This window comes from Saccopteryx bilineata, chromosome 2, assembly GCF_036850765.1.
Source record: "Saccopteryx bilineata isolate mSacBil1 chromosome 2, mSacBil1_pri_phased_curated, whole genome shotgun sequence".
Classification (NCBI taxonomy): domain Eukaryota; kingdom Metazoa; phylum Chordata; class Mammalia; order Chiroptera; family Emballonuridae; genus Saccopteryx; species Saccopteryx bilineata.
Window position 1 is genome coordinate 342459982 of NC_089491.1, and position 26696 is coordinate 342486677.

The window sequence follows — 26696 nt, forward strand, 5'->3', positions numbered from 1 at the left end:
AGTAACTACTGCAATACTTTAGTTTGGCATAGGTAAATTAGACATTATGAGGAGATAAAGACAACAAAAGCATCAGTAGAGCTTGGCTTTTATTTTAGAGACAAAAGCCAAATTGAAAATCCATGGTTTCAATTCCTTACACCACCATTTACTAGATGGGCTTGGAAAAGTTTACTTCTAATCTTATTCTGTTCACACTTCACAGGGTCACTGTAATAGTTTTAATGAGATAATCATTGCATGTGTTACCTTGTTTACTGTCATTACTTCAGTCCACACTATTATCCTTTCTCCCTGAACTACCACTTACATGGGCATCCTAACTGGTTCCTCCACTTCCTCTGCTCTACTCCCATTCCTCTCTCATCCATTCTTCACAGTCAGCGTAAAACCCCAAAATACAAATCTCATCACTTTACTCTCCCTATTTAAACCCTTTATGGCTTCCCAATGACTCAGAAAAAACCCCTAAAATTGTGTATAATTATGTTAACTAGTGTCACCCTAATAAATTAAATTTTAAAAATGGAAAAACAAACCCCACTAAACTTCTTAGCAAACAATACAACTTTCTAGCCTGATCAGGCGGTGGCGCAGTGGACAGAGCGTCGGACTGGGATGCCGAGGACCCAGGTTTGAGACCCCAAGGTCGCCAGCTTAAACACGGGCTCATCTGGTTTGAGCAGAAGCTCACCAGCTTGGACCCAGGATCGCTGGCTTGAGCAAGGGGTTACTCTCTGCTGAAGGCCTGTGGTCAAGGCACATATGAGAAAGCAATCAATGAACAACTAAGGGGTCGCAACAAAAAACTGATGATTGATGCTTCTCATCTCTCTGTTCCTGTCTGTCTGTCCCTGTCTGTCCCTCTCTCTGACTCTCTGTCTGTTAAAAAAAAAAAAAAAAGAATACAAGATTCTAGATAATTGTGCCCCTGCCTCCCTTCTACCCTATCAGGCATGATTCTTACCACCCCCAATGAAGTCAACCACAGTGGCTGTCCAGCAAAGCCCTTACATGTTATTCCCTCTTTCTGGAAAACTCTCTGCCCAGCACTTTTTCCAAACTAGCACAGCTTCTTCATAAAGAAGAAATCTCATTTCCACAGAGGCCTCTCCTGATCACTCTCCCAATCTGTATTAGATAATCATTAAACTGTGCCCCACATTTTTTCTTTGGGCACATAATCACAATTCAGAATCTGAGTGTGTGTATGTGTGTTTTTTGATAATTTGTTTACTGTACATCTCCTGATTGCAGAAACCACATCTAAAGTCAGCACATACAGTAATTTTTTAAAATTATAGGTCTTATTGTTATAAATGGCTTTTGATCTGATTAGACATTTATTTCAGGATGTTTACTGTGGGAACATGTTTAGGGTTACTAACAAGATAGAGAGCTACTACAGGCAGAGAGTCCATTAAAAGTATGCTACAATTATGGACAAGAAGTAATGCGAGTCTGAATTACTACTGATAGATTTAATACCCTCACAATAATGCTGTAAGGTAGCAAAGAGGAAGCTAAATTCTGAGAGATTACGTGCCCATTCTAAAAGGGGAAGTTTGAAGCTTTTTGTGCAATAACTCAACAATGAGGTTCAATGGCCAGAAAAGTAGGGTGCAGAGAGAAAGTGTAATCCCAACTCTACAAAGAAAGTCATCAAAACTTTATACTGAAGTGGGTGCAAAAAACGCTTTTATTCAATGTAATCAAGTCTGGTAGTGTGATAAGGTGCCAAGGAATTGCAATTTTTCTTTTTTTTTTTTTTTTACAGAGACAGAGAGAGAGTCAGAGAGAGGGACAGATGGGGACAGACAGACAGGAACAGAGAGAGATGAAAAGCATCAATCATCAGTTTTTCGTTGCGACACTTTAGTTGTTCATTGATTGCTTTCTCATATGTGCCTTGATCATGGGCCTTCAGCAGACCGAGTAACCCCTTGATCAAGCCAGTGACCTTGGGTCCAAGCTGGTGAGCTTTGCTCAAACCAGATGAGCCTGCGCTCAAGCTGGAGACCTCGGGGTCTCGAACCCGGGTCCTCCGCATCCCAGTCTGACGCTCTATCCACTGCGCCACTGCCTGGTCAGGCAAGAATTGCAAAAATTAACAGTAGTATTTTAAAAGAAAGAGTCAGGCCCCCTTACCCCTTCTTTTGAAAAAAAAAAAACATAGAAAGAGATTAAAGAGGCAAAAGTTAGTAACTAATCATAGTTTAACTATATAGTTCTTTGGAAGGACTAAGGCCACTTGCCAGACAGCAAAGTAGACAAAGGTTATCTGAAAACTTCCTCTTTCCCTTCAATAAGATCCTTTAGGAGACAATGTTTACATATCCTACACTGATTTCGGCTCTTCCTTCCCTCCTAGAGTCCTGAGAGTATCATATACCTCCAAACAAAGGAATCACAAGCCTACTCCCCTTGCCTGAAAAACTTGCATTCTGGAACTATTTCCTTATCCTAAGCTAAAACTTTTCACTGTTATGGCAACAACCCTAGAAGATTTGGGAATGTCTTTAATATGTAAAACGATATTTATCGCTACTGTGTTAATACGGAAAACGACATTTATCACTATTGTGTTACCTTGTAAGTTGTTGGGGTTTTTTTGGACATTTATCACTATTGTGTTACCTTGTAAGTTGTTGGGGTTTTTTTGTATTTTTCTGAAGCTGGAAACGGGGGAGACAGTCAGACAGACTCCTGCATGCGCCTGACCGGGATCCACCCGGCACGCCCACCAGGGGTCACGCTCTGCCCACCAGGGGGCGATGCTCTGCCCCTCCGGGGCATCGCTCTGCCGGGACCAGAGCCACTCTAGCGCCTGGGGCAGAGGCCAAGGAGCCATCCCCAGCGCCCGGGCCATCTTTGCTCCAATGGAGCCTTGGCTGCGGGAGGGGAAGAGAGAGACAGAGAGGAAGGAGGGGGTGGGGTGGAGAAGCAAATGAGTGCTTCTCCTATGTGCCCTGGCCGGGAATCGAACCCAGGTCCCCCGCATGCCAGGCCGACGCTCTACCGCTGAGCCAACCGGCCAGGGCCACCTTGTAAGTTTTAATATGTAGGAATATTTTTTCTTTTAATAGATCCTATAAATGAGTGTTGTAAGCTTATTAGTAATTGACTATTGTGTCATGCTCCCCCACCTTTTCCCCCAATCTGTATATGATCAAGTCTATATAACTAGCCTCAGAGCTGTATTCGATGCTGCACGATTTGGGTTAGCTAAACCTTGTGTAAGTCGTATGTAGCAGGCTTATTAATAAATTTCCTCCTAAAATTTCTTCTGTATCCTGCCTTGGTGTCTCTACGTAACCCGTAGAATTAAGGTAATATACTTTACAACAGTAGTTGGTTAACTGAAAAGATGAGTTAAATTAGGGTATCATAAGCAATGGTAAACCTTAAACATTTGCTATAGGGCCAGGGATCTTCCTTTAAATATGAACCACACCTAATCTGACAGTAAATATTTTTTAAATGGGCAAAGTCAGTTAACGTGATGAGCTGGTGGAAAATCAGTAAGAGAACCTTAGTTATTTTCCCCTTTGAGTACTATGGTTGCAATGACAAAAAACAACAGGTTACAATGTGATGGCCAAACCTGTGGTTACAAAATAGATCTCCAAATCAGATTATTCAAAATATGGATTTGTATCCACTATTGTTAATGATGAACCTTGCCCTAACAGTGTTATGACTTGTGACATTAGCTAGAGACAAAGCCATCAAACTCTTGTTTCATTTTGTCCAGTAGTACACATATAATTGATAAATAAAACGGACATGTAGTAAGGGCAATGAGTTCAAACTTTTACTGATTAGGGTACAGAATTTTACAAGTCTGGAGACTGGAGATTCAAACAACAGAAGCTAACAAAGGGGTATCAGTACACTGATACATGTAGAGTTTATAACAATTCTAATTTATAATCCTAGCTGAAAGAAATCTTATAAAGAAATGTTTCATTCTTTAGGACAAGCACAGCCCAAGATAGTCAACAGATTCAAGATAATAATCCAGATTAAAAACCATCAGGAGAAAACCACAGAAGGTGCGGAAGGTAGGGAACAACAGGAGCTGTGAACTGTGGTGAACAACCTCACAAAAGTGGTAGCTGCACATTACACAACAGGGCAGGGGAGGCTCTGATCGCATGGTGGTCAGGAGCATGGCCTCCAGAGTCACAGCGGTGGGGTCTGAAACCCGGATCTTCCCTTAAGCAGTAGCAAAGTTGCACAATTTTCCTAAACGTCCTTCTTCATGTACAAAATGGAAGTTGTGCTATCTAACTTGTAGGGCTCCCGTGAAGATTTATGGTCAAGCATAGTAGTTATGAGCACAGGCTTTAAAGTCAGCTCTGTCACTTAGCTATGTAATCCTGGGCAAGTCACTTAACCCTCAAGTGTCAGTTTCTTCATCTATAAGACACAACTAGCTCGACACATTCTTATTATTTGAATAATACAAACTGTCTAGAGTTGATCTGAGAATCAAATGGGATCCCCAGTGCCTGAAACAAAAATACATATTGTAATAAACAAATACTCAAAAAATCAGCTAAAACATTCAGTACATTATTTTGATTAATTATAAAATTAAGAGGCACATTATCTTTATAAAACATTTTGCCAACCAATAAATGATCTCTACATATTCAAAAGCAACTGGTTTTTTGAATATGTAATGATAGAAATGCTTTTGTTTGGCCAAATTTACCAAGTCCCTACTATGTGAACATCTCTGCTGTCAGAGATCTGAGCTCAAAGTAAGGTAGCGGTCCACAATCACAACTATACTATAATGTAGTTCATTCAAATAATTAATTATGTGCATAAAATGTTGTAAGAGCACCAGGATGATCAAGATGGGGAAGAGAGGGGGAAGACAGCAAAAGTAGTAAGAGAAAGCTTCTTGGAAAGACAGCCAGAACTGATTTTTAAGGGATGAGGACAAGTTGATGGGGACAGTGTCCTCAAAGGGGTATATAAAGTGGTATTCTTTGCTGTGCAGGATTTTAGGTACACTGTGTCTCTTGACATGTGGGCATTAAATGCCCAGTCATTGTGACAATCAAAACATTTCCAGAAGCCTCCCAGTGGGGCGGGCTCCTCATTCAGAAACCACTGAAGGAAGGTGGGGGGGAGTTGGTAGGGGAGAGGAAGAGAGCATTCTAAGCCAACACATTCCTGGGAAACACAAGAATATGGTATTAGAACTGTGAAACTTAGTGTTTCACAGTAGGTTAACACATACTATATATAAAGCAATGTTCTACAGTCAAAACCAAAAAACAACATACAGTATCAAGGAGCAGTGTGGACCTGGTGCTATTACAAACAAGTCAAGAGCAAACTCAGAAATAGGCCCATGGGAAATTGGTGTACGTGAGACATGGCTTCAAACCAAAGAGAAAAAGAACATAGACATGCACAGAGGTGCGATAAGTATATCCCCAAAATGTCTTCATATCTTCACCTAATAAATACCACATCACTTAAGTACCTACAAAAATTTTTTAAACTTCAAAATTATCAGAAGACAAAATAAGAGACTATCTTTTTAATCCTAGGTATAAGAAAGTTTCTAAACCAGAAATAAAACAAACTGTGAAGGAAAAAGTGGTAAAGTTGACCACAAAAACAGTAACAAACATCTTTATAAAAAAGACTGGAAGAGCCTGGCCTGTGATGGTGCAGTGGATAAAGCATTAACCTGGAACGCTGAGGTCACAGGTTAGAAACCCTGTTCAAGGCACATACAAGCAAGCAATGAACAACAAAGTGAAGCAAGCAACTAGGAATTGATCCTTCTCACTCCACCCCCTCACTCTGTATAATCAATAAATAAAACCTTAAAAACAAATAAAAACAAAACAAAGACTGGAAGAAAATATTTAGACACATAATGGATACAGCATAATGTCCATAATATAACTGTGGAATATTTAAAGATAAATGCTAAAATCAAGTAGCACAATACAAAAATGGGCTTAAGATGCCCAATATATAAATCTAGGGGGAAAAAAACCCCCCGACTATCAAGCTCCATCCCATTCGCACTGACTCAGAAACTCTAGAGTGGGCCCAGCTGTCCATTTTACTAAGCCCTCCAGGGCTTCTGACGCACACTCAAGCTTGACCACCACTGGTCTAGGGTAATGCCTAGAAGTGGTATTGCTGGTTATAGAACATCCTACTACAGCATTTCTCAAAGCGGTTTTTCCAATATATGCTTCCACAGCTCCAGGAGAAGAACTCCCACTGCTCCACATTCTCACCAATGCTTAATACTGTCCAATGTTTCATTTCTGCCAGTGTCATCTATACAAAATGGTCTCTTGCAGTTTTAATTTTTATTTCCATAATTGCTAATTTCATATGTTTATTGATCATTTACATTTCTTCTTTTTTTTTTAAATCAGATGACAATTCTGGGTTTTGCCCTTTTCCTTCTACTTGGTATTTGTCTTTGTTTTAGTGATTTCTAGTTCTCTGTGTTTATTTTTCACACCAGTCACCCATTCATCATGGGTTGTGGTAACTCTACAACGGCTCTCAGTGTCTGAGTCCTTGTACAACCTCTACCCCTTGAGTGTGTGCTGGACTTATGGAGTGTGCCCATAAGAAGTAAGTCAGAATAGAAATATGGCAGAAGAGATGGTATGCCACTCCCAAGATTTAGTTATTAAAAGGCCGTGGCTTCTACCTTAAGAAGTCTATCTCCATCTCTCCTGGATCTTTCACTCTGGGAAGAGCCAGCCTCCATGCTGCGAGGTGGTCCTGTGAGGAGGCCCAGGTGAGTGAGTTTGGAAGTGGGTCTCTGAGCCCTGCCACATCCAGATGAGAGAGCACAGAGCCAGACCCTCTCTCAGTCCAGCCTTGAGATAATGGTAGGCCTGGCTGCCACCTTCACTGCAGCCTCATGGGACCCTGAGCCAGAGCCACAGCTAAGCTGCTCTTAGATGCCTGACCTACAGAAACGGTGAGATCAATGTTGGTTGTGTTCAGATGCTAAGTTTTGGGATAATTTATCACACAGCAATAGATAACTAATATACTGCTCACAAAGATTGGGGGATATTTCAAAATGGATATGAAGCGATAAAAAAAAACATTTGATTTTTTTAAATTAAACAAGAACATCAGAAAAACAAGTCAAAGAAAGTTGTTTGATTATGCAAGTGAGATGCAAAACCAACTTTTATTTCATTGGTGAAAATGCACTACACAAAAAGCTGAAAGTACTTAAGTATCTGCATGTTCCCTGATCCCCTAATTTTTGTGAGCAGTGTACATGCCCATTGCGAACATTTTCTATTCTGTGCTTTGTCTTTTTACCCTCTTAAGGGCGTCTTTTTTTTTTTTTTTTTTTTCATTTTTCTGAAGCTGGAAACAGGGAGAGACAGTCAGACAGACTCCCGCATGCGCCCGACCGGGATCCACCCGGCACGCCCACCAGGGGCGGCGCTCTGCCCCCCAGGGGGCGATGCTCTGCCCATCCTGGGCGTCGCCATATTGCGACCAGAGCCACTCTAGCGCCTGAGGCAGAGGCCACAGAGCCATGCCCAGCGCCCGGGCCATCTTTGCTCCAATGGAGCCTTGGCTGTGGGAGGGGAAGAGAGAGACAGAGAGGAAAGCGCGGCGGAGGGGTGGAGAAGCAAATGGGCGCTTCTCCTATGTGCCCTGGCCGGGAATCGAACCCGGGTCCTCCGCACGCTAGACCGACGCTCTACCGCTGAGCCAACCGGCCAGGGCTAAGGGCGTCTTTAAAAAACAAGTTTCTATTAATATTTAATATTTTTAATGTAGTCAAACATCAATTTTTGTATGGTTGGTGTTTTCAGGCTTAACAAATCCTTGCCATGCCATGGCCGGTGGAACAGTGGATAGAGCATCGTTCCAGAGTACTGAGGTTGCTGGCTAGATCCCAAGGGCGCTGGCTTGCCCCAAAGTTGCCCGATTTGAGTCTGGGTCAGGGCACATATGAGAGGCAATCAATGGGTGCACAAGTAAGTGGGGAACGAGCCGATGCTTCTCTCTCTCTCTCTCTCTCTCTTTCTCTAAATCGATGGAGAAAAAAGAAAAGAAACTCCCGCATGCCTTGAGCTCATTAAAATATGCCCCCCTTTTAAAAAAGCTTTGGGTTTTCCTTCTTAATCTTTAATCGACTAGGATTTTATTTTTATGCATAAGAGGTGGGGTCCAACTTCATTTACTTAATATGGTAAGCAAATGTTCCAAGCAAATGTATCCTTTCCCATCTATCCTGCCATGTAGCATGCATTCACCCAAACCCCGTATAAGCATATAACGTTCATTAGCAACCTCTACCTGTGTAGTATCACTGATCAGTTTGTTATTCATCTTCCCTTTTCTTTTTATAGGCTCCTCAGACACCCCACAGGCTGGGCCTCAAAAGCCATGCCTGTGGGATCCTCAAAGTCACCTTCCCTTGTTGCCCAAGGTCAGGTAATTGCTCTGGCCATCACTAGATCTTCCCCTCCCTTTCTAACAAGGCTGTAATCCAACTGACAGCTTAAAGATCTATTTAAAGTAAAAACCTGTCCACTCCTAAGCTTCCTAGTGTTAAAAAAAGTGAACAAAACTAGTAAAAGTACAGTATAAAAAAGAATATTAAATCCAAGACAAAATTTAAATATGAAAATCTGATAATAAAATTAGAATGATTAAGTTTGTTGATAGTCCCAGCTCTCATCTGGTACTTTAGGAAGTGGTCTATTAAAAACCCTAGATCTCACTAGAAATGAGTTAGAGTATAATCTTTGGATGGGAGTCATGTTTCATAGTCACCAAGGTAATAATGACGGCCAGTAGTGCCTCATCTATAGCAAGCATTCAAATTTTTTGACAGAAAAAAATGGATCAAAGAAGTCTTACCATATTACTGTTCTTTAGGAATATCTTGGCATTTCTTGACTCTATTTCCATAGAAACTGTTAACCAAGTTGTCAAGTTCTACAGAAAAACCTATAGGGAGCCCTGGCCGGTTGGCTCAGCGGTAGAGCGTCGGCCTGGCGTGCGGGGGACCCGGGTTCGATTCCCGGCCAGGGCACATAGGAGAAGCGTCCATTTGCTTCTCCACCCCTCACCCCCTCCTTCCTCTCTGTCTCTCTCTTCCCCTCCCGCAGCTAAGGCTCCATTGGAGCAAAGATGGCCCGGGCACTGGGGATGGCTCCTTGGCCTCTGCCCCAGGCGCTAGAGTGGCTCTGGTCGCGGCAAAGTGACGCCACGGAGGGGCAGAGCATCGCCCCCTGGTGGGCAGAGCGTCGCCCCTGGTGGGCGTGCCGGGTGGATCCCGGTCGGGCGCATGCAGGAGTCTGTCTGACTGTCTCTCCCCGTTTCCAGCTTCAGAAAAATACAAAAAGAAAAACCTATAGGGATTTGGAGTTCAATAAATCTACTGACCGTAGAGCGTCGGCCTAGCGTGCGGAGGACCCGGGTTCGATTCCCGGCCAGGGCACACAGGAGAAGCGCCCATTTGCTTCTCCACCCCTCCGCCGCGCTTTCCTCTCTGTCTCTCTCGTCCCCTCCCGCAGCCAAGGCTCCATTGGAGCAAAGATGGCCCGGGCGCTGGGGATGGCTCTGTGGCCTCTGCCCCAGGCGCTAGAGTGGCTCTGGTCGCAACATGGCGACGCCCAGGATGGGCAGAGCATCGCCCCCTGGTGGGCAGAGCATTGCCCCTGGTGGGCGTGCCGGGTGGATCCCGGTCGGGCGCATGCGGGAGTCTGTCTGACTGTCTCTCCCTGTTTCCAGCTTCAGAAAAATGGAAAAAAATAAAAAAATAAAAAAAAATAAATCTACTGACCAGTTTAAGAAAAACTGACATTTTACCATACTCACTCTCTCTATCCACCCTCAGTATATGGTATGCACTTCTATTTATTTAGGTCTTCCTTTACGTCTATAAGCTTAACTACTTCTCTTTATAAAGGTCTTATATATCTTACATGTTTACAATTCAGTTTAAGTATTTCCTTTCCTAGGAAATCCTGGTATCCCTCCTCCTGCATCTGTTCTGAACTGTGTGTTCCTCTTTTATGACTGCTCCGCACCCTGGCACAATTTAAACACATCACTATCCTTAATTCTTTTTTTTTTTTTTACTATATTTTTTAAAGATTTTGTTTATTCATTTTAGAGAGAGAAGACAGAGAGAGAGAGAGAGATAGACAGAGAGAGAAGGGAGGGAGGAGCAGGAAGCATCAACTCCCATATGTGCCTTGACCAGGGAAGCCCAGGGTTTTTTGAACCAGCGACCTCAGTGTTCCAGGTCAATGCTTTTACCCACTGCGCCACCGCAGGTCAGGCACTATCCTTAATTCTTGATTTATCTGTCTGCTTCTGTCACTAGACTGTAAGCTCCATGAGGACAGAGACTGTCATTTCTATATCACAGAACCTAGCACAGAACCAGCACAAAGGAGCTCAATATTATTTTTCAACTTTACACAAATGAAATAAATAAATGTAATCAATGAATGTAAAGTATACACTGTCTCAGAAGGAAAAGAACTACTATTTATTGAATACCCTCTATGTGTTGGGCACAATAATATGCTGGGCGCTTAGATACGTTATCATCTTTTTAAAAAATATTTTATTTATTGATTTTAGAGAGAGAAGAAAGGTGGGGGCAGGGAGAACAGGAAGCATTAACTCATAGGTTGTTGCTTCTTGCATGTGCCTTGACAGGGCAGGCCATGGGTTTTGAACTAGTGACCTTACCATTTCCAGATCGATGCTTTATTCATTGCACCACCACAGGTCAGGCCATTATCATCTTATTCTAAAAGTAAATTATTATTTTGACACATATTTTATAAAAGCCCAGTATTAGTGTCACATGATATGCTGAGCATCAGGAATACCGTAATGATAGTCCATTTGGTATATTTATTTTATAAAAAACAAAGCATAAACTGGGTGGCTTATAAACAAGAGAAGTTTATCACAGTCTGGAGGCTGGAAAATCCAAGATCAAGGTGCCAACAGATTTGGTGTCTTGTAAGGGACCAACTATGCGGTTCATGGATGGTGCTCTCTAGCTGTAATCTCACAAAGAAGAAGGCACAAGCCAGCTCTCTGAGGTCTTCTATAAGGGTACTAATTCCATTCACACTGTTGCTACTGACTTCACCGGAAAAATAAGGTGACCAGAGAAATCAAAAATGCTCTGAGGTTTCAAGTACAAATTTAAGTGACGAATATTACAAGAGGGGCAGAAGTTAATTTAAAGGGAAAGATAACTATTTAATTTAGGACTTGCTGACTTTGTGATGTCAGTGAGAGATTATGGTAAAAAACACTCAAGACAATTGGCAATGCAGGGCTGACACTATATAGCTCAGAGGGTAGCTAGACTGTTAAGGGCTCATAGTGGATTGGAAAGAACAAATTCACTTGTATAAGAAACAAAAGACTGACTTTCAAGATTTGAGTGAGTACTAAGAAAAGGCATTAAGTGAGCAGAAGGAGAAAGACAAAAGTACTCCCTTTCTGTCTCGCCTGCCTGTCGCTTGCTCTCTCTCTCACTTAAAAAAAGGGAGGGGGGAAGAAAAGGAAAAGCTTACAGGGGTACCTGGGTCAAGAAAGATATTTTGTTTTGGGATGGGATTACCATGAAGGCAAACAGCAAGTAACCAGTGTCAAAGAAAGGTCTAAAGGTGTGTGCATATCAAATAGTGAGTGAGGATATGAAGTAAAAAGAAGAAACAAAACAAACAAACAAAAAAAGAAGAAACAGATTATTCTGCACAAAACTAGGATGATGTTAGAACCTAGAGACAGAAGTTCCAGAAGGTATACCTGAACTGCACATTATGAGATTTCATTATTAATAGGAAAGCTATTTAGCAGAGGAACAAACTGCCTTACTATGAAGGATATTTACCAGAATGCTTAAATTAACTATTTGTCAGGAACGCTGTGGAAGAAATTCTGTACTATGTGAGAGGTGAGAGTAGGTTTTACTTGATACTAAATTCTGACCTGTCTCATACACACACACACACACACACACACACACACCCCACCCAAGTGAGAAGCAGGGAGGCTGAGAGATAGACTTCTTCTGCATGTGCCCAACCAGGATCCACCAGGTATGCCCACCAGGGGGCGATGCTCTGCCCATCTGGGGCATTACTCTGTTGCAACCAGAGCCATTCTAGCACCTGAGGCAGAGGCCATGGAGCCATCCTCACAGCTCGGGCCAACTTTGCTCCAATGAGCCTTGGCTGTGGGAAGAGAAGAAAGAGAGAGAGAGAGAAAGAGAGCAAGAGAGAGAGAAAGGAGAGGGGGAAGGGTGGAGAAGCAGATGGGCGCTTCTCCTGTGTGCCCTGACCAGGAATCGAACCCAGGACTTCCACATGGTGGGCAGTGTGGAAGACACTCTACCACTGAGCCAACCGGCCAGGGCCTGACCTGTCTCATATTAAGCAGTAACTTCTACTTCCCCTCCTACCAGACCTGGTAATCTCTATTCTACTCTGCCTCCAGGAATTTGCCTATTATGGTATTTTATTGGGGGAATCATATAATATTTGTCCTGTTACGTGTGGCTTACTTCATTTGCCATATTGCTTTCAAGCTTACCCATTTTATATGATGTGTAATTTCATTCCTTTTATGACCGAATAACAGTCCACACTGTGTGTGTATATATTGTATTTTTAAACCTATTCATTTCTTGGTAAGCACTTGGGTTGTTTCCATCTTTTGGCTATTGTGAATAATATTGAAATGAACACTGCAGTGTACAAGCATCTATTCAAGTTTCTGTTTTCATTCTTTTGGGTATATTTCTGGGAGTGGATTTTAGGTTCTATATAGCTTTTTGAGGAACTGCCACCAAGAAAAAAGGAACCTAATACAAAACTCACAATGAGATATCAATTCATGTCCATTATGATAGGTATAATTTAAAAACAAAACAAATGGTGCATATGTGGAGAAACTGAAATCCTCATGCATTGCTGGTGGTAATGTAAATGGAATGCTGATGGGAAAACAGTTTGGCGGCTATTTTGATATATTTCACAACACAGATGGACCTTGAAAACATTAAGCTTAGTGAAATAAGCCAGGCACAGAATGACAAATATTGTATGATTTCACTTACATTACGTACCAAGAATAGGCAAATCCATAAAGACAGAAAGTACAATGGAGGTTACCAGGGACTGGAGAAGGGTGAAAAAAGGAATTATTTTCTAATGAGTTGAGTTTTTGTTGGGGATAATGAAATATTTGGAGTATATAGATAGTGGTGATGGTTCTAAAACATCTTGAATGTATTTAATGCCACTGAATTATACATTTATTAATGGTTAAAATAATAAGTATTATGGTACATATATATATTTTTTAAATTAAAAAAACATTAAATTATTTCTCAAACCAATAAAAATGTATTAATCAGGACTCAATGCAAAAAAGAAAAAAAACATTTTAGCTACTTCAAACGAGAAAAGCATTTCATAAAAGGACTAAGATACTTACCACTGAAACTATGAAAGGATGACCCTGGCCAGTTGGCTCAGTGGATAGAGCACTGGCCAGGTATATGAACGTCCCAGGTTTGATTCCTAGTCAGGGCACACAAGAGAAGCGACCATCTACTTCTCTCCTCTCTCTCTACCATTCTCTCCCTCTCCCCTTCCCGCAGCCAGTGGCTCGACTGGTTCAAGCATTGGCCCCAGGCACCGAGGATGGCTTGGTTGGTCCAAGCACATCAGCCACAGGCACTAAAAATAGTTTGGTTGATTTGAGCGTTGGCCCAAGATGGGCGTTGCTGAGTAGAACCCACTCAGTGCACATGAGGGAGTCTATCTCACTATCTCCCCTCCTCTCACTTAAAAAAGAAAAAAAAAAAAAGGATTTGTAAACCAGGAGTAGCCACTGCATCACCAAAATAAAGAATACAAAGGAAGTCAGAGGTCTAAAAGTTGCTGGCACTACTGCCTTTATATGCCTACAAAGATAGAATTAAACACTGGAATGCTCAATCCAGACACCTCAAATGCTTCTATTCCCTTAGATCAACGGTTTAAAAATGTATTGTATAATAAATATGTATTTTCCGATGGCTTTAGGCGACCCCTGTGTTTTGGTCGTTCGACCCCCGCCGGGGTCGCGACCCACAGGTTGAGAACCGCTGCCTTAGATCTTACAACTTTGCTAACCAGCCAAAATAGCAGCAAAAAGACACCTTCCCTGTTCTTTTGCCTTCCAAATTGTGGGAATTCATCTAACTGATAGAACCTAAACTGCACCCATCTGTAATTGAACAGAGTTCAGGAAATACTCTATATTTCATCATTTACAAGACATTAAAATATTTTAAAAAGTGAAAACTGAGATGCATTTTACAATCAATAGTAGTTCTTGGTTAACTGGCGATATTCTATTTTAGAAATACAAAAAGAAATAATGGTGAATCTTAGAATCAATAACATCTTAAATTTAATGAAACAGAGTAATTTTAGCTCTCTTTAAAAATACATTTTCATATTATCTTTTCATAGCTTCATCATCATTGCATTTCATATTCAGACATTTAATCTACCCAGAATTTGTGACTATGGTGGGGGGGTTCAAGTCCAGGTTACTTTTTGCTAATTTTTCCAGCACACCATTTATTGAAAATGTCATTCTTTTTTTTAAAAAAAATCATTTGCTGATTTAGAGAGAGAGATTTGGTGTTCCACTCATTTATGCACTCATTGGTTGATTCCTGTTCATGCTCAGGGATCAGACCCACAACCCTGGCTTATCAGGATGATGCTCTTAACCAACTGGGCTACCCAACCAGAGTACAAGGGCATTCTTCTCTCATTTCCAGCATGTATCTATCCTTTATCAACTAACCTTAAGTATAGCTTTTGTTCTGTTCCACTGCTCCATCCATCACTAGACTACTCAAGACAGTGTCTTGACTACTTACTATACTTTGTAATGAGTCTTAATAACTGGTGAAGTAAGTCCTCCCAGAGTGTCTGGTTTGGGAGTCTTGGCTTCACTAGCCCTTTACTGATTTTTCACAGAATTTCAGAATTAGTATTTTAAGTTTCACCAAAACAAAGCAAAAACTAAAAAATCCTTACCAAGGTTTAGATTGGGATTATATTAAATATATAAATTCATTTGGGGAGAATAATATTTACAATATCGTCTGTCAATCCATGTACATGGTATTTTGCCTGAATTATTAGTACTTATATAATTCAAGACGGCTTCGAGAAGTCTTAGGCCATATTTTCAACTTAGTCCTGGGTGTCCCATATTATTTATTCTACCGTTAAGTATACTGTTTTAGATTTTCTTTATCTATCTGCTGCTAGAATATAATTTCTTATGCAACTCATTGTTTATAATAATTTGTAAATATTTTAAAATTTTCTAAATGCATAATCATATAGCCTGTGAATGATGATAGTTTTATTTCTTCCTTTCCAAATTCTTTAATTTTTAAATTTTCTTTTTCTTAACTTAGTGAAGGTCAGGACCTCTACTACAACTTCTACTAAAAGCAGTTTTGATGGACAACCTTATCTCTCCCAATCTAAGAGGGACTGCTTTCAATATATCAGCAGTAATTATAAAACTTAATAAAAAAATAGATACCCTTTTATCACATTTGATTTGCTTTGGGTTTTATGATGAATGAATGCTGAATTTTATCAAACACTGTCTGCAACTATTCAATGGATCATATGTTTCTTCTCTAACATGTTAAGACAGTAGCACATACCGTTGTCCCTCTTTATCTGCGGTTTCAGTTACCCGCAGTCAACTGCAGTCCAAAATATTAAATGGAAAACTCCAGAAATAAACCATTCATAAGTTTTAAGGTAAGTGCTGTTCTGGGTAGTAATGAAATTTCACACCATCCAGCTCTGTCCAGGGCAGGATGTGAAACAGCCCTTTGTTCAGCACATCCAATGCTATATATACTCTGCTCCTGCCAACTCAGTACCTTACTAGTGGTCTTGGTTAATTGATTGACTAGTGTGGTATGCTAGCGCTTGTGTTCAAGAAACCCTTATTCTACTTATTTATGGGCCTAAAGCACAAATGAAGTGATGGTGGGAATTCAGAAATGCCAAAGAGAAGCTGTCAAGTGCTTCCTTTAAGTGAAGATACATGTATGTATGGGGAAAAAATACTGTATATAGGGTTCAGTACTGCAGTTTCAGGCATCCATGGGGTCTTCTTAGAATGTATACCCTGCCTGACCAGGCAGTGGCACAGTGGATAGAGCGTCACACTGGGATGTGGAGGACCCAGGTTCCAGACCCCGAGGTCGCCAGCTTGAGCGCGGCTCATCTGGTTTGAGCTAGGCTCACCAGCTTGAGCCCAAGGTCGCTGGCTCGAGCAAGAGGTTACTAGGTCGCCTGACCTGTGGTGGCGCAGTGGATAAAGTGTCGACCTGGAAATGCTGAGGTCGCCGGTTCGAAACCCTGGGCTTGCCTGGTAAAGGCACATATGGGAGTTGATGCTTCCTGCTCCTCCCCCCTTCTCTCTCTCTCTGTCTCTCTCTCTCCCTCTCTCTGTCTTCTCTAAAAATGAATAAATAAATAAAAAAAGAGAGGTTACTAGGTCTACTGTAGACCCCCAGTCAAGGCACATATGAGAAATCAATCAATAAACTAAGGAGCCGCAACAAAGAATTGATGTTTCTCATCTCTCTCCCTTCCTGTCTGTCCCTATCTGTCTCTCTCTCTCTCTGACTCTCCCTATCTCTGACACACACACACACACACACACACACACACACACACACACAAAGAATGTATACCCTTAAGATAAGGGGTACCGCTCTACACAGAGACTTAAATAAGTGCCAAACCTGGTATTAGAAAAATCATCTGGGCCCTGGCCGGTTGGCTCAGCGGAAGAGCGTCGGCCTGGCGTGCGGGGGACCCGGGTTCGATTCCCGGCCAGGGCACATAGGAGAAGCGCCCATTTGCTTCTCCACCCCCACCCCCTCCTTCCTCTCTGTCTCTCTCTTCCCCTCCCGCAGCCAAGGCTCCATTGGAGCAAAGATGGCCCGGGTGCTGGGGATGGCTCCTTGGCCTCTGCCCCAGGCGCTAGAGTGGCTCTGGCTCTGGTCGCGGCAGAGCGACGCCCCGGAGGGGCAGAGCATCGCCCCCTGGTGGGCAGAGCGTGGCCCCTGGTGGGCGTGCCGGATGGATCCCGGTCGGGCGCATGTGGGAGTCTGTCTGTCTCTCCCCGTTTCCAGCTTCAGAAAGAAAGAAAAAAAAAAAAAGAAAAATCATCTGCAATAAAGTTAATAAAAAGTTCCACTGAACTAAATTCTCATGTATAGAGAAAATTGACTTGAGATCATGTAATTTATTGTTACTCTGCATAGGCACGTGCAGGAATGTGTGGAATATTTTTTTTTTTTTTGTATTTTTCTGAAGCTGGAAACGGAGAGAGACAGTCAGACAGACTCCCACATGCACCCGACCGGGATCCACCCGGCACGCCCACCAGGGGTGATGCTCTGCCCCTCTGGGGCGTCGCTCTGCCGCAACCAGAGCCACTCTAGCGCCTGGGGCAGAGGCCAAGGAGCCATCCCCAGCGCCGGGGCCATCTTTGCTCCAATGGAGCCTTGGCTGCGGGAGGGGAAGAGAGAGACAGAGAGGAAGGAGGGGGCGGAGGTGGAGAAGCAAATGGGCGCTTCTCCTATGTGCCCTGGTCGGGAATCGAACCCAGGTCCCCCGCATGCCAGGCCGACGCTCTACTGCTGAGCCAACCGGCCAGGGCCGTGTGGAATATTTTAAATGTAAAAAGCAAGCATGTGCAAATGAAGAAGGAATGAACACTCTCAGTGGTTACAGAACAGGAATGTAAGGATTATACTGAACCATCTCTTTCCTATCTGAAGTTCTCCGACACTATACCCATGAAAATACAGTTAGATGATGTGTAAAATAGCAATTTTGAGTTATTTAGAAATAATTAACAAAAGTACTTTATCTTTTTATAGTAAAAAAAGATATAGGCCCTGGCTGGTTGGCTCAGTGGTAGAGCGTCGGCCTGATGTGCAGGAGTCCCGGGTTCAATTCCCGGCCAGGGAACACAGGAGAAGTGCCCATCTACTTCTCCACCCCCGCCCTCCTTCCTCTCTGTCTCTCTCTTCCCCTCCCGCAGCCGAGGCTCCATTGGAGCAAAGATGGCCCGGGCGCTGAGGATGGCTCTGTGGCCTCTGCCTCAGGCACTGGAATGGCTCTGGTTGCAACGGAGCAACGGCTCAGATAGGCAGAGCATCGCCTCCTGGTGGGCGTGCCGGGTGGATCCCAGTCAGGCACATGTGGGAGTCTGTCTGCCTCCCTGTTTCCAGCTTCGGAAAAATACAAAAAAAAAAAAAAGAAGATATAAAGGCAATAATTGTTTGGTATTCATAAAAAAGACAGCATTTAAAAAATAATGAATGGGAATTAAATTAACTTCATATATTACCAGAAATTATGTTAATCCCTCTTTAAAAATAATCATACCTACTTAAGATTATTAAATTTATATTTGTTTGTTTGTTTCCTCTAAACTATGGAGAGATTTCTAAGCAGAGAATATAAACTTTAAAACAGAGGAAAGAGGTTAGATCCAAGCTGACAGTACAAAAAAATATAGGTTCTAATAACTATTTAGAACCTCTAAAGCTAGTAATTCCAACTTTAAAAGTACATCGATAAGCCTGGACAGAAATTTACTTTGCAAAAGAAATGCTGTAATGTAGGAAATACAGTTTAAAAATCCTAGGTCATGAGAGGAACAATCACTAGCCCTGCTTTAAAGGGTTTCAAAATATTCAAAGTGACTAACTCAAAGCAACCTAAAATTTTATTTAATTTATGCTGTTCAAAAAATAGTCAAATTTTTCTGGTGTTATTAAAGGTTATATATTTAGTGCAAAAAAATATGAAACAAAAGTAGTGTGTCCCTGGCTGGTTGGCTCAGTGGTAGAGCGTCGGCCTGGCGTGCAGGAGTCTCGGGTTGGACTCCCGGCCAGGGCACACAGGAGAAGCGCCATCTGCTTCTCCACCCCTCCCCCTCTCCTTCCTCTCTGTCTCTCTCTTCCCCTCCCGCAGCCAAGGCTCCATTGGAGCAAAGATGGCCCGGGCGCTGGGGATGGCTCTGTGGCCTCTGCCTCAGGCTCTAGAATGGCTCTGGATGCAACAGAGCTACGCCCAGATGGGCAGAACATCGCTGGTGGGCATGCCGGGTGGATCCCGGTGGGGCGCATGTGGGAGTCTGTCTGCCTCCCCGTTTCCAGCTTCGGAAAAATGAAAAAAAAAAAAAAAAAGTACTGTATTTCTCAACTTAAACAAAATTAGCCCGACCAGGCGGTGGCGCAGTGCATCGAGTGTTGGACTGGGATGCAGAGAAAACCCAAGTTCGAGACCCCGAGGTTGCCAGCTTGAGCGCAGGCTCATCTGGTTTGAGCAAAGCTCACCAGCCTGGCCCCAAGGTCGCTGGCTCAAGCAAGGGATTACTCCGTCTGCTGAAGACCTGCGGTCAAGGCACATATGAGAAAGCAATCAATGAACCACTAAGGTGTCGCAACGAAAAACTGATGATTGATGCTTCTCATCTCTCTCTGTCCCTGTCTATCCCTCTCTCTGACTCTCTCTCTCTGTCCCTGTAAAAAAAAAACAAAACACAATTAAAGCATCTTTTACAGTGAGATGAAAACTCAACACACACACACACACACACACACACACACTTTGGAACAGTTGAAAACAGACTTGCCAAAATGTTATAATTATCTCTCCTGGAAGTGCAGTTTAAAAATTCACAAGGTAGCCAAATACAATTGGAATAACACTCCTCACAACACGGACAGAAGTCTGCACACTATCTAACTTCCCAACTGTCACATGACCATGTACTGCTAGGTATTCTAGCCTTATGTTCTATGAACATATTTCCTAATTTTTTTGTTTTTTAATTCTTATGTGAAAATCATGACCAGAGCTTCTGGAATATATGAAGTTAATTGAGTTCAGAGCGATTTATGTTCTCATCGAGGGCTTTGCCAGGACCCAGAAAGAATGTAATGTTACTGGGCATCAACTTCCCTCTCTATCTGCGTAGTCTTTATATGAGAAGGAACAAGAACAATAGTATTTTAAAGCCCAAGAGAAAACATGGAAACCAAAATAATCTCAAGAGGGTAGTGGGGAGAAAAAAATAATTGCTTAATGTTAGGGTGGAGGTTAGACTAAGAGTTTCTTTTGACTACCCTGCTAATTATGTATGACAGTAAATTAGGTTGGCAGCCAAAAGAAACTAAAAAATAAAAACTACCTCCCAGAATATGTCAATTCCTCCACCAAACATTTAAGAAATGGAACAAATGAGGCTATTTTTTTTTTTGGTTTTTATAATATTAACATTATCTATATAAAATTATGACTATGAAAGCAGTACTTCACCTAAAAAAAACAGAAAAGCTCCTTAACAGCCTAACCTTTTTTGAATTCAGGTCTGTAACTACTGCAGATCCTTGACTCTACAGAGTAATGTAGGTAAAACAGAGAATGAGTAAATGACTTAAAACAGTTCAATTTCAGAGGAATACAAAATTCAATAAGGGCTACTGACAACAAAGGCTTACTTTAATGACAATTTGAGGCAGAAATATAGGAAGCATAAGAACATACTAGGTTTCATAAAATAAGGGGATTATGACAAAAAATGTTCACTAAGTACTCAGTACTCAGCTAAATATCAAGATGTCAAAGGACACAAAATGCACTTCTGCAACTCTAAAGGGGAAAACAACTTTATGACTAGAGAAAAAGAAGATAGATAAGCATCATCTTAGCAAATACTGAAAAAAGTAAATAAACAATGTAACCTACTTCTCTCCCTCTCTTCCCCATAGAACTTAGGTTTCTAGTTGTTATGACAGGATCCTATTTCATCCAAAGCAGGACAGGGAATTAAGAAATGTCAGATTTCTCTAGCTTGCTATCTTAATATTATTTTCCTGGCCTATTATCCAAATACTAAATCAAGTTTGCTCTCAGGCTTACTACATACATTCAGGGATTCAAGCACCCAGTATCAACATTCCTTTCTTATCTTTTTTTTTTTTTTTTTTTTTTGACAGGAGACACACACACACACACACAGAGGAAGGGAGACAGATGAGAAGCATCAATTCAGTTGCGGCACCTTAGTTGTTCTTTGCTTTCTCATATGTGCCTTAACGGGGTGGGGGGTGGGGGGTGGGGCTACAGCAGACCAAGTGACCCCTTGCTGGGCTCAGGCTGGTGAGCCTAGCTCAAACTAGGTGAGCCCGCACTCAAGCTGGTGACCTCAGAGTCTTGACCCTGGGTCCTCTGGGTCCTAGTCCAATGCTGTATCCACTGTGCCGCCTGGTCAGGCCTTTCTTATCTGTTTTCTAACAATTAATAACTTTAATAACCAGCATGAACAAGTGACTAATATCAGAAGAGGTCAGTGAATGTCTAAAAAGGAAGGAGTTCATTAAGTAAGGAGAGACAAAGAATACAGAAAGGGAACACTAGGCATACCAAAGACACACAGCTGTTTTATAGATTTTGCCTAACAGGCATGTTCTGTCCACCTTTGAATATATCCAAACAAGTATTAACAGCAGTAACCAGAGCTGCAGAAACACATACCTTAGTGGGACTTCCACTAAGAGTATGATGTAATCTACCCTAGTTTGGCCTGGTTCATGAAAATGTGTTTTAATACAGTGGATGGATCTCTTTATAAAGGAGATTCCATCCCAGAATACTGCTCAGTCAAAGCATTATAATAATTACACAACTATGATCAGCAATACAATTTTAATTATAATGTAATTGTAAGATGCTCCCTTCTACAGCTGCACAGTACAAGAATAGTTAATAAAAACCATACCCTGTTAAAACACATCTTTTCAACGTATTTATTATACCATATGGTCATACTGTCCCATATTATACCATATGGTCACAGCAAGTAAGTAACAACAGGGGAATATAAATGGTCAGAAGGAAATGTTTAATGCCAAAAGTATACATTCATTTGGTAAATATTTAATAAGCTCTGTCATTTCCCAGAATATTCTATTTTGAGCATCTACATAGTAATATTTAAAATTATAGGACATGCAATTTGTCCAATTCCCAAAATAATTTTAAAAGCTAAAATCTACATTCTATATGTAAAATATTTGAATATAAAAACAGAAACAGGCCCTGGCCAGTTGGCTCAGCGGTAGAGCATCAGCCTGGCGTGCGGGGGACCCGGGTTCGATTCCTGGCCAGGGCACATAGGAGAAGCGCCCATTTGCTTCTCCACCCCCCACCTCCTCCTTCCTCTCTGTCTCTCTCCTCCCCTCCCGCAGCCAAGGCTCCATTGGAGCAAAGATGGCCCGGGCGCTGGGGATGGCTCCTTGGCCTCTGCCCCAGGCGCTAGAGTGGCTCTGGTCGCAGCAGAGCGATGCCCCGGAGGGGCAGAGCATTGCCCCCTGGTGGGCGTGCACCCGGTCAGGCGGGACGCGGGAGTCTGTCTGACTGTCTCTCCCCATTTCCAGCTTCAGAAAAATACAAAAACCCCAAAAACCTGGGTGAAAGAGAAAATAGGCAACACTTCTAAAATTAGTTAAAAGTATCCTTATGGTTTTAGGAGATACCAAAATGCTTTCCAATTATTGGCAATTTAAACTTGACTTCATCTAGCCTGGAGGTTCTCAAACATTGCTCCATGAGAATTACCCAGGAAGTGTGTCAAATGCAGAAACTCATGGCCCTAGCTCATCCGAATCAGAATCTTCAGAGGGTTTAGAGTTCAAACCACCTGGCCCTTTCCAATAAGACAGATTCTACTTTACAAAAGCCTTCTCTGTATCACTGCAAACTGTTCTAATAGCTCTGAAACAAAATTCTTAACATAAAAAATGTTATAATAAGAAAATCACAATTTCATAACCTATACCCACTAATTTATTCTTCTAGATACAATTCAGCAAAACCTTACATGCACTACACAGTATAGTAAGCTAGAGGCACCTGTGCCTGGTAAGACAAAGGCATATCCAATTCATGGAAAAAATAGACAGCAGATGTGACCCCTAGTATTTATCCATTAAAAACAATGTATCCTAAAAATAAATTTCCATGTCAACGGAACAAAGCTGTTTATAAATAAGAAGGAATGTGGAGGTGTGGGGAAGACAAGAGGAAGCTTCAGCAAGTTAAGGACCAAAAGCCAGGAAACAAGGCAGAATGAATGGCAACTGGGAACAAGAAAAACAGAATAAAGTAGGAAATGGAAGAAGGAAAGAGCTCAATTCTTAGAATCCAAGAAGCTGGGAAAAATGAACAAACTAGAGGAAACCAATCGGAGCAAAAATACACCCTCTAAAGTGAAAAACGGTGTAATTTTGTTAAAGAATTAAAAATATGAGAAAATTCCCAGTTCATCAAATGATGGTACAGAACGCGTCACGGGCACAGGCGGAGGTGGTGTAAGAGGATGAAAAACAAATATTGTGAACAAATTGATACTGAACAGAGCAAGCACAGCAGATGAATTTCCAAAGGAAAGATGGAGCTCGAAAAAGAACTGCATAGACAGAAGAAAGAATGAGACGTTGTGAGAACTGGGAAACAAAATGTAAGTGGAAGGAAGGAAAGAGAACTCTGAGCAAAGTAAACAGACTAAGTCATGTTATCTAATCAATAATTGTAAAGCACGACTGTCACACCGTATAACACCCCATTACCTGTAAAGAATAATAAAGTATATTATTATTTTATGTAATAAAGTGCTAAATTCTAAATGTAATAAAAAATTTTGTCACGAAAAACAATGTAAATCAAGTAATGTGACAAAGTGATAAGCGGCTGAATAATGAATGCAAAAAGAGGCTGTGAGACGCGAGGGCTAAAAACAGCAAAAAGTGAAAGAAAAAAAACATTGGAACAAAAAAGGACAACAGAAAGCAATCAAACCCATTTTTTTAAATGGGCAGGAATAAATAAAGAGATGTAAGCAGACAACGGAAGACCAACCAAAAAGTGCCGGTAGTGTAAGTGAAACCTGATGGAATCTTGACAGCTTCAGGCTTCAGAGAGCAGCTCCAAAGCGTCCAAGAGGAGTGGTGAAGATAACAATGGATAACAATGTCAGAGAGAGGGGAAACGAAGTCGAGGGCCTCGAGAGGACTAAGGGTAAGAGAAGTGCAAGGAGACGGTCTTCTGCAGAAGTTGAGGTCAGAAGCAGGCAGGTCCCATCACTGGCCTGCAGATGGGAATGGGCTGGGGGTGGGGAGCGACCAGTCGCCGACCGAGCATGGACAAACAAGAGGAACGCGGGGGCCCGAGAGCGGAAACAGTGGGGCTGGAAAAGTAAAGACTACAGCAAAACCAACCACCGAGTATAAAACAGGTGAAGAGGAATCCCCGAACGAGTAAAAAAAGTGGAAGGGAGGAAGGACGGCGGCCTGAACCAGGGGACAGTCAGGGAGCGTGGCGAGGGAAGGATGCGTCCCACCATCCCCAGGACCATGCAACGGTCACGGACACCACGGTCACCCGGGCTGGGCTCCCGCCCCGGCTTCTAGCCCAGATCATCCACTAGGATGCCGCCACCTCCCTCCACTCCGCCCCCCCACCGCCCCGAAATAGCGAAAACATCTCGGAGATGCGAGCCGGGCTACCTTCCGCCAGCCGTGACCTTCTAGGACCGAGCCCGAGTCTCGCCCCCTGCTGATCGCTTCCCGCTCCAGCGCGGTTGCCCGGATCCCCCCGCCGCGCTGCGGGCTGGGGAACCCCCGGGCCCGTGTGTGTGTTTACGCAGCGAGCCGCTGCAGGACCGAGAGGCACAAGGGGGGATGCCCATCTCCCACCCGCAGAGCGCGAAGAGAACCTGGCGGAGAGCACCAGAGCCCCCGGCGCCACCTCCTTCCCCGAAATAAACACCGGCCGGCCGAGCCGGGAGCGGCGCAGGGAGCGCCGCCGCCACTCACCTCCTCGGGGATGGCAGGGTCTGCCGCCGAAGAGGCCGCGGCGCCCGCGCCGGCCTCGGGCTCCATGTCCCCGTTGAACAGAGCCTGGCCCTGCTCCGCGCCGCCGCCGCCGCCGCTCAGCGCCGCCATCTTATAACCGAGCGCCGGGGCCCGAGCGACCGCTGCTGGGCGGGGAGGGGGAAGGGAGGCGGAGAGTGGGGGGGAGGCGGAGGTGCCGGCGGGGGGCGGCAGGCAGGGACGGCCGGGGCGGCGCCGGCGGCGGCAGGAGAGCGCCTAGGCCACCACAGGAACCGGCCCGCGGCCCCCGGCACAGCGGAGCCTGAGGGGATTGGGGGAAGGAAAAAAAAAAAAATTAAAAAAAAAAAAAAAAAAAAAGGACGCGCGGCGGGGGGCGGGCGAAGGGGGCGGAGACCACTCGAAGTCGCCGCGGCAACGGCGTCACCCGCGTGTCACGGTCGTGACGTCATCCGGGTGCATGACGTCATCCGAGGAGCGCCCTCGCGCCCTAGCCTGGGGAGGCTTCCTTCGCGTCCTGAGTGCCGCGGCGCTCCCGGGTTTCCTCCGCTCAACCGTTTCCATGGCGTCGGGCTCACACGTTGCTCCCTGCGCGGTCCTCAGCCTGCCCGGCGCTGGGAGGACCTGCCCGCGGAGTCGGGTGGCGGCGGCCAAGTTGAAATCCTAGTGGGAGGAGGACGGGGAAAGCCCGTACTACTTCTAGTTACTTCCCGATGAACGGCTCCGTCATAAAAATAAGACTTGAAACCCCGAGGTTGAAACAGCCGAGTAGAATGTGGTCGAAATACATGCAGGAACAGCCAAAACGATCAGAAGGATGCTTGTATCCTTTCCATGAAAGGATTTGGCCTGTTTAAGTAGGTTTGAATGGAAGTCTAAAAGGTGTCGTGCTTTCCCCACCCCACACCCCACCCCATCGCTGAGGAATAAAAGGTTTCCTTTCAGAATATTTTTCGTTTTTCAGCTTCATTAATTGCACAGATGTCCGTGATGGAGCACTTTCCGTGCGCTAGGGCCTGCACAAGGCACAGAACATTCTAGGCATCTGAGACATCAAAACTTGAATCATTTGTTTTGAAGAAAACCGTTCAAAATATTTTAAATACTTTTGTGCCGTTCAGAAACAGAACATTCCAAGGCATTCTCTGCAAGCCATGTGCACGACAACCATTAAGAGGGAAGGTAAATTCCTTCTGAGAGACAGAATGGAATGAAAGAAACCCAATTCATTATTAAAAATACATTTATTTTAAAAGAAAGGGAATATTCGGGGAGGGAAAAACAGGTTAAGGAAGGGAAAATAGTTGCAAACATAGTGGAAGTTACTGCAGGGTCCTGATGGTGGGAAGTTAATCACCAAAGGAACCTAAACGTAAGTCATAATAAGCCCTGAGTGAACTATGCGTTTTTGTATTTCCCATTTATGGGGAAGTCACCAGTGACCTCCTTATTGTACTCAGGATGATTCAAGAGATAGAAAGCTGTCCTACTGACCTCTGGGGCAAGATGTCTGCATATTGATAGAGTCACCATGAGCCCCGGAGCTGACCCTTACTCCTAAAGTGAGTATCATTTGTGAGGCTGATGAATCAATCAGAATACTAATATCCCTCTGCATCAAAATATACAAAATACAAACCTATCCAATGAGCATGGT

The 26696-nt window shown here is 43.3% G+C and overlaps 1 protein-coding gene and 1 non-coding gene across 5 annotated transcripts in view; one reads left to right on the top strand and one right to left on the bottom strand.

Moving 5' to 3' along the window:
- BRAF (B-Raf proto-oncogene, serine/threonine kinase) overlaps window positions 1-25765 on the bottom strand; it is a 100928-nt gene extending 75163 nt beyond the window's left edge. The window contains exon 1 of one of the 4 annotated variants that reach the window (XM_066262461.1): window positions 25025-25763. In XM_066262461.1, coding sequence (XP_066118558.1) covers window positions 25025-25153 — 129 coding nt within the window. In that variant the 5' untranslated portion in view covers window positions 25154-25763. Of the gene's footprint in view, window positions 1-25024 lie in introns of all 4 variants that reach the window. The other 3 variants (XM_066262462.1, XM_066262458.1, XM_066262460.1) reach the window with 3 other exon arrangements.
- TRNAI-GAU (transfer RNA isoleucine (anticodon GAU)) lies at window positions 18032-18109 on the top strand. The gene has a single exon. It is a non-coding gene; the product is annotated as a tRNA-Ile (tRNA).
- Window positions 25766-26696: the final 931 nt, after the last annotated feature.